The 9,609-nt window shown below is 32.9% G+C and overlaps 1 protein-coding gene across 1 annotated transcript in view; it reads right to left on the minus strand.

The window, feature by feature from the left end:
* Positions 1-6,055, minus strand: part of LOC100748987 (tRNA dimethylallyltransferase) — a 116,906-nt gene extending 110,851 nt beyond the window's left edge. Inside the window, exon 1 of the mRNA XM_003484995.4 lies at positions 5,884-6,055. Coding sequence (XP_003485043.1) covers positions 5,884-6,000 — 117 coding nt within the window. The 5' untranslated portion in view covers positions 6,001-6,055. The remainder of the gene's footprint in view (positions 1-5,883) is intronic.
* Between the last annotated feature and the right edge of the window lie 3,554 nt (positions 6,056-9,609).

Here is a 9,609-nt window from a genome sequence, read left to right on the forward strand (position 1 = left end):
AATCTAAACTTTCCAAAATTCCACACCTATAATCCGATCGTGTCGCCTAAAACGAATAATTTCAAAGAACTCGTGCGCTCATTCGAATTCCTACGTGACCTGACACGACGCGATATTAAGATTCAATGGGCCAAATGCTCGGCCAAAGACACGCCGGTGGGACTTTGGAGCAGAACTCGTACAGCACTCGGTTCATCGACTTCTCCGCATCGCGTAACGTCCCATCGATTCGTCCCTGAGAACCAGCCAACCAGAAGGTTCCTCTGTTCATCGGCAGCTCGAAAATCACTCCGCTTTAGAGCATCGACGAGGAACGACTGTCGTGTCACTGTCCCTGGAGTATTCGTCACCAAAACCAGTGGAAAAACAATTCCCTCGACGAACACGATCTATAATTCCACGGAGAGGACCACCACTTGGTCCTCGATCCTTGATCGTGCAGAGTTGTAGAGTGTAGGAAGAATCTCAGAGGCGGTTCCCGTCGCAACAAAATTTGCAGATATCTTTTTTCGTCTTGCGTGTGGGCAGACACGTGTCCGATTCTGTCCGGGTTTCCCCGGCACATACGGTCAAGCCACCGTAATTTATGCACACAACCAAATGTCGTTTTGACGTTTCGGTCACCACGTTTTATGACCATTCGTATTGTTACACGCGTGTGACTCGACTAAATAATACTTTCAATCGTTTGGAAGATTTTTGAATTCTAAAACGAACCTTTAATCAGTTAGATATCAACTACATAGTAATTTCAGTTGTTTGAGAAATTTCTGAATTGCATAAATGAACCTTTAACCGTTTCATCGTCAATTGGATGGTATTCTCAATCGTTTGCGATATTCTTACAGTTGTAAAATGAACATTTAATCGGTTAAACAATCGACTACGTGTTACTTTCGCTTATTTGACAGATTTTTGAATCCCACAGTTGAACCTCCCATCGCTTAGTTACCAACTGGTTGGTGTTTTCAATCGTATGGGAAATTTGTTTAATTCTAAATGAACCTTTAATCGCCTAATTAAATAGTTCACGTTCGAAATTCAAGTCGCTGTTGTATAGTAAACTATATAACCTAAAGGCGTTGTATGCAATGATATGCTAATCTTTTAACCCCTTTCAATAGCATGACCGTATGAACATCTATTTCTATTGAATCATTTTTTATAAGAATAATATTAACCTACTTATGTGTAAAAAGCTTAGGAGATATGTTAATTTGAAAACGTTAGCAGACATTTTTATTTCTATACTGCGAATTTGTACTTCATTGCTAATTCACTTCACCACACCATGCAAATATATTCATCTACGTGCATACAATATACTTCGCTGCACATTAGCAGATTATAGTTCTATTACTAACCTTTGAAATGAGAAAGGAAATTAGTATTGATTAGTTTTTTATTCTCATGAGGAAAAATAGAAACTGAACAGTAAGCATGTGGTAATAGAGATAGGCAACGTATGTAATTTTCGAGTGTTGATGCGTACATGTAGCTTTATAACGCTCACACGCATCTTCCTATTCTTTGCATCATATCAAAGGATGAGAGAGAAAATACCAGTACTAAGGATAATTTTTTCGAAACTACACCATTTTTTTTAAAGAGATAACGTAATCGCTTTGGCAAAGAGCAAAAGTCATAGAAAAATGTAATATTTTACGATTGTTTTAAATAATGACTTTTAGCCTTAAATGGATTAATGGTTCTTCTTCACAATGGATCGATAAATCAATAAAGGATAATATATAATGATGTATCTAAATTAGTAACCGACATGGATATCAAATTAAAAATCCGCGTAAGATTTCAACAATTATTCAGATTCTGACTAAACAAAAAACGCAATAGAACAAAATTCCGTTGAATAATCGCAGACATTAGCAACGAACATGCGAGACGATTAAGAAATATGATGCAGCTCTAACGATCAGAATCTCAAGCTTATTCTGATTGCGCAAATTAGAAGGGAAATCCTCCGTCAATTACGGGCGATGATACAGAGACAAAGGAACGTGGGAGAAGATAAAATGTCGAGGGAACTCCGTGTGGAAAGACGAACAACATGATTTTGAAAACGTGTAGGCAGCGAGTAGGAAAAAGAGATCAGTGCTCGGGGTGATTAATCGTAGTTACGCGTAACAAATGAGAGTAATGGAAATCGTCTGAGGACAGATTCGAAAATATCTCAATGACGAAGAACACGTGATTTATAAGTGAGTGAAGAGTTGTCACGTGCGAAAGCGGCCTCTTAAAAACGAAATTGACGAGTGACGAGTTAAAACGAGTCAATGCGAAAGTAGACGACGATATAGAAAAACTGTGAAGTTGTAAAGTAGTGATTTATGTCCGACATTCTTCGTGCACTGAAAAATTTACGTTCCTCGGAAATATGTGTGGAATATGTGTGGAAAAATTGTACGAAAGGAAAAGCTACGCTACTCGATGATTTTATCTTTATTTTTCTTACTTTCTTTCTATTTATTCCGTTGATATACATTTGATTTCTTTAACTAAACACGATTTTAAAGGCATATATTTTACAACAATTTCATTAACATTAATTAATGTAATTCGATATACAACAGTTAAAATAAATACAGAATAGTTCATTCAAATGAGTTCTTCTTGAATGAAATATTTAATATTAAAAAGTTAGTATTAAATCTCTAGTGCACACAATATTTAATATCACCTTGAACAAAAATTCTATATAGATATCTAATTTACTAACTTGTTATTTCTTCCTACAAAAAATCTAACAACTTCCTATTTTTTCTACAAAAAAACTAATAACCCGATTTTTCCTCACATGTATTTAACATGTCTGATTTAATTATCACAAAAACAACAACTTAGTAATCCATTTTTTCTATACAGTCTAATAAAGAACAAACATAAAAATACGAAGATAACATTTGAATTTCTAAACAAAAAAGAAGGTGAACTGAAAACGTTAGGAAAGAAATAAGAATATATTCGCGGAATCAATATAATAATATGTTTGGACAAAGAACGGTTATTCAAGGAAGAAAAGGTCCGAGAGGAAAAGAATTCTCAGAAAACTTTTTAACGAAGGATGTTCGTGTAGCTTTCACTTTCTTCGAGTAGCGGGGTGAAGGAAACAGTGGCTATACTAATTCAACGGCCAAAAAAGGGCCGGAAGTCCCACGATCCTCCAGGGTAATGCACACATCAAGAGGACAAAGTTTAATTCGATCCACTTACTTTATAACGACTATCATGCGAGCTTTACTACTTTGCATTTATACAGTTTGCTTTGCGGGCCACGAGATAATAAAACACACTCGGATATATTAATAAAGCACGATATAAAGACCATCCATTAATGCGGAAGATACATATATGCAAAGTGAAAAAATAACGCGTCAATTGGAGAAACACTTTACGTAACTACATTTATCTGTTTGATAAGTTCTTTGTACAAAGGGATTCTGAGAATCGTTTAAGCAATTCTTTGAAAACGATACTCTGATTTAAGAAGGATGGGGCGAACAAACAAATTCCTTTTATTCTAATATTCTTTAAGGGACGGTCAATCATTGTTAAATAGATATTTGAGATCCAATTTGAATGTTTATATTACTGTAATAGTTTTATGAATCATAGACATATTTTCAATTGTTTCGTAGATCTTGTTTATTGAAACGAACGTAATGGTATTAGCAATATTAAATATCTCCAAAATTATGTAAAAATAGAAATGGTACAGTAACACTTTTGAAATCATGGTATGGCAAATAAAGAACTAAAATATTCAAACTTCCGGTGTTGCAATACTCTTAATGCAATAAAATCAAATCGCAAAACTTCTGAATGCTGACGAAACTAATGCGGAAGCAGGGGTTTTAAAAACATCTTCATTATCAAATGATATGCTCTTTAGACGAGGACTCTTTTTCTCGATTTCTTTGAAATTGATAAGAGTTTTACTACCCGATAAATCACGCATAGATTCATTCAGTAATCTAGTATTCAGGGTTAAGAAACAGTAATCATTCATGAATCTTTTGGCATACAAAAAACATTTGATATTCCAAAACATTAAACTGAACATTTATATTCAAGAACCCAAAGAGTACATATTTTTTCATAAACACAATTTACAAAACAATTAAGACACGCAACTATGATTCATTGAATTATAATAATACATGTAAAAATTATTTCCCTATTCAACTACCTCAAAAAGAAAACCTTGACTGTAATAATATAAAACAATTAATTAAAATAACACATTAATCCTGTTTTTCTCCTCGTTTTTTCTTCATTTCTATATCCCTTTAGATATCTTCTCTTCATATTTACGAAACTTTATTAACAAGAAGTATGAAATATACAGAAAGTATAAAAAATGTAAATATAAATATATTAAATACTAAAATCAAATATTTAACCACTACCTATACCATGGTAATATCTATTTATCTCATTGTGCTATTTAATAGTGTCCCGAGGAGAACAGCAGGATTAAATTTGAAAAGTTGTCTCCTTTCGTGAAACAATAAAGACAACTATACAAAGACTCCATCGTGGGATTTAAATGTTCGTGCACGGAACGCGTAACGCTAGCTTGATACGTGTCTGAAGACCAACGACAAAACAGTCAAAAGATAATTACGAACGCGACATTTTCGACGAAAGGGCCATCCCTATGTCACAGACGTTGTAATTAAACGCTCGTCGTGGTTACCTTACACATGTGAAAGTGTAGGATAATTAGAACGATTAACTCCGAATCCTCTCCGAAAGTTACCAAGCTGAAATCTATGACCGCAGCTGTCGAGAAAACTAGCTCTTGTAACGCAGCTGAATCTAAACTATGCGAAAGATAATAGGAAACGGGTCGCAGAGAAAGAGCAAGATAGATTAGTTCCGCAAGTACGCTCTCATTTAACGCTGTACATAATCTGTTCTCTCATGTGATTCGATAATTTTCATTCAACGCTGGAAACGTGATTATAGTGATAGTCTTCGAATACAAATGTGTTTCGGAATAACGCAATACTGTTGTGTAGAGTACTATACTACATTATAACATATGCAATATTTATTATCATAGATACGTCAATTGAAAATATTTTTTTTTTTTTGTTAAAAATTAGTTATTATATGTTATTTACGTTGAATATAATATTTATATTGAACAAAAGTGATAGCAATAATAAAAATTAAATAATACAGATTCGTATTTTAATTTCTATAAATAATTAATTTTAAGTTCTGGGTCAACAATACGTTAATCATTTTCTCTTGTTCCTACACAATAAATTGGTATAATAATTGTAATTACTAATGACGATCTACGATGTAACAGTCGTATACACATACGCTTGTGGAAAAAGCATGCACTATATCATACACGTAAATGAGACAAAAAGAAATTTACTGTTAATAATATATAATTAAAATGCAAGTGAGCATAAAAGTTTGGTAGGCAATTGTAAGAGAGCGTAATAACACGTATACAACAACATTCCTATACATTAATTCTTTTCAAAACGCCATTCAGTATGTTCCGTCCTTATAAAATATGACGTATTAGAATAACCGTTTCTATGTTTCCATATTAAAACGTAAACAGACTCGGACGCGAAAGAGCAAGTCAAATAGCACGATGCATATACAGTATAGGTTTCAACCTATTCGATCGCTTCAATAAACAAACTATTTCCCACGATTAATATATCGTCTCTCGATTAGCTAATAAAGTAGTATGTTTAGGATTTTTGTAGGAATTGAAATTAAAGTATTCTATTTCGAAAGTTCACTGGTAATAAACAACTTTTAAATACGCACCTAACCTACAAGGACCACGATGGAAAGAACAAGGCAATAAGCGATTGTTTTTTCACTTACTTGCATGCTGTCGGCCGAAATAATTTCTCCAGAAAATCTGCGAGCCAATTCGATACCCAAACGTGATTTTCCGCATCCTGTAGATCCCAAAATTGTTAAAACTGGCACACGCGACATGTCGAGCTCTCTACGATCACTTATAGTTACTTGAAACTGCGCATGCGCAGCCACGGTCTGCGTGTGCTTCTTGTTCCGCTCACCCAGCCATGAAAGTCAAAGGCGGTAGATTTTGAACGGACACTTACGACAAGTCACGCTTTCTTACTCATTTCGTGTCAGTTATGATTACTGTATTTACTGCACAGATATAATTCGTTATTATTAATAAGAAAATATTTCGTAATATCATTGTATCCTTGGAAACTACGTTACGATTGAGGTCTCATTCATTTTTTATTGAAAGTTATATCAGAGCGTTATCTGATATTTTAAATATAGTACCATTTAAATATTTGGCTAATGTTATTCTACTTATAACCATTACACTTATTAATAATGTATTTATATTATATTTATATCTATAATACTATTTTCAGAGTTGTATTATAATATTAATACTACTATTCTGGTCCCTTAGATGATTTGATACAACAATAGTCAACTAATTATGTAATTGTTTTATATTATTGTACGTGTATTTTGGAGTTGTTATTTTCTGATATGATGTTACTCTTCAAAAAAGATAATTTCCATATGTATAGTAAATTGTTGTATAATATTACAACGCATATTACAATGGAAATAGTATAACTTTTACAATTATAGACGCAATCAAATACGCAATTGACGACTATTCATGTATAAAATCACACTCGGCTCTTTCATATATATTTAGCTGATTACGCATACGATATAGATGAACCGAAGCATAGATCTGTTTGTTGTCACCACATTGCAAAGCATCATTAATCATGTCTTTTGTATAAACAAAAATTTTCAGTGAATTACATTATAAACTTACCACACTGCATGGTAACTTATATAATGTACTAACAGTTATGTAGCAATAATTGAACTTCAACGACATTGTAAATGATTTCATTAGCAGTTTAATCTCCAACACGCGCTCTCGTACTTCGTATAATTTTATTCGCTGATAAAATGTCTAAAAAAACGCGTGTTACATGCAACCTATACTTACCAGTGATATTCTGTTATCATTAATTCGATCAGACGGCAGCAACGTATTACATATGTGGCGTCATATGTATCATAGCTAATTCTAATCCATATTTCGAACGATCCAATTAAACACATCCCAAAAATCATTCGTTATTTCAATCCACAAGAGATAGCGTTTGGGCACTTGTTATATCACTTTCGAGATAAAGAGTGTAAGATGTACATATTATAGTTTATACAGCTGACTGGAAGGCTCATCGACTGGCTAGATCCACCTATCGACGATTGATAACTGCTGATTAAGTTATTATATTTATATATATCCCAAAGATTTCTAAATTCAATAGTTCGGAGACCTTCACTATTTCTGTTTCTAAAGAATAGATATGAAATAAAGATTCGTCACATAAACATCGCACCGATATTTACCATTGATACGATAATATATAAAAAGATCGCAATATACAATTATGCCTATGATATTCGTTCAGTGCATACTTTGTATCACGTGAAAGACAAACTTAGCGATTAAGCATCACTGCCAAAATTTACTGTGCGTGTAATAATGTATTATCTAACTATATTCTTCTGGATATACGTGTACATATTATTTTAAATGTATATTAATAAAGTGCATGCAAAAATGGAAGAAAATAAAATTATTTAATTAAATTGCAGACCATTTGAATTAGTTATCGTCCACTAAAATATTTAAATATTTGTTTCCTTTTATTTAAAGTCAATTTCTACTCGCTCGAAATAGACACTGTTTACAAATTATTATCTGGTAGGTTACATCGTTCTTTACGTTTCTATTGCATAATATTCTCTATTAGCATTTATAGACACTATTTACCAACCTACCGTCTATGTAGTACGGTTAATTACGTGTCGCCATTTATTTATGAGGAAAGAAAAAGTAGTTTCTGATTTTGCTCTGCCTTCAAGAGCGTTGATAAGATAACACGGTATTGTAAAAAAAAGTAACCTTACCTGGTCGTGGGAGATCTCAGATAATTTCTATCTACATGAACTCAGATAATTCGGCTATTAAGATATGTTGGATTTTATCCTATAATAGGAAGGGACCAGCCATTGATACCACCAAGATACGCTTTTATTTCGTGGTTAAACGTTGCTTCTGCTACTAATTACCGTAGTCTCATCAATATCTGCATCCTTGTTGATAACGTAGAACATTATTTTGAAGAGAAGTTCAAAATATTATCTTCCTGGATATGTGTTGAGAGAATTAATACTGCTACATGCATCTGGAATCTTTTTCTTTTTTTGTTTAGGATTTAATCTAGTTTTATATCTTTTCTGTTTAACTTAGGAAAGAGACTGAGATTGTTGCAATTGATTTTTCCCATATGTCTCTTTCGAAAGAGTGAAATATTCATTGCTGTTACCACGTGATCATAGTTAAAGAATAATTCATATAAAAAGAAGTATTAACTACGTATTATGCTAATCTTATTTCAGTTTCAAGGAAAACTTTAGCAAATTACAATTAAAATATACCATCAATTAATGCGATAAAAGTATTGAACGGAAGTTGTCGTAATCCGCAAAACTCGTGTGTTAACATTAGCACACGTGTTCTCATAAATATGCATAAAAAATTATTATGATATGCAAAAAATAGCTATAAATAAGCAATGGAAAATTTTATATTCAAAAGTGGCCCTGCTGACTGGCGATTTCTTCACAGTTTTGTCAATCTAGACGGACGTTTAGTAGACCAACTTGGAGAGGCTCGATAGCCTTTAATCTATCGGCCGTAGACTTAACATCTTTCGAGATTACGTAATCTCTTGTTCCGTTCTGTTCTTTTACCAAATATCATCGAATGCTTATATTTTGAAAAAGATATGCTTTTAGAATGACGTTCTTATATCTATACAGACACTCTTTGTGATTTGCATGAACTAAGTGGAGGCTTGTGTATCTTAACAACGTATAAATTCTATGGAATCCACTGTTTGAAATACATACCTCAAATTATGATCTTTCTTGGCTCTAAATTTAGATGTGAAGTTAAATTTTGCTTTAGAGAATTCAAATGAACGAGATAGAAAGCAAAATGATGATACTTATTATTATCAGGATTATTAGAAAATCCTTCCAAGACGAATCAAGATCGTAGAAATTTCGAGGACGGTTCGTACTTGAATGCTGTTCCTATACGAAAGCGAAAAATTGGATAACTGGAAAATATGAACACTTGAAACTTCGATAATTAAGTAATTCATTTATAAGCTATAATAAATCACGCCAAGCTATGATTATACAGCGCAAAGATACGTGATACTGACTTACGATTTTGTTTATTTGTTGAAAATGACAACGTGAGTTCGTGCTCGCCATCCATATGCAGATGCGTTAGTTACAAGAAATAGTAACTAGAGGATGATCCTAGTTGCAATCGATAGATTTAATCGATAGGCTTAAGATGCATTTTTGCTTTTATCCCTAGCTTTTTGTAAGCGCGTGCAATAAAGGTTTTTTGACACAGAACGGTGCGATAGATTTTACCATTAAATAAAATAATAACTATTCTGATCTTACCTCTGAGTACAGAAATAACAATATTATTATTAT

This window comes from Bombus impatiens, unplaced genomic scaffold, assembly GCF_000188095.3.
Source record: "Bombus impatiens unplaced genomic scaffold, BIMP_2.2 scf_0033, whole genome shotgun sequence".
Taxonomy (NCBI): domain Eukaryota; kingdom Metazoa; phylum Arthropoda; class Insecta; order Hymenoptera; family Apidae; genus Bombus; species Bombus impatiens.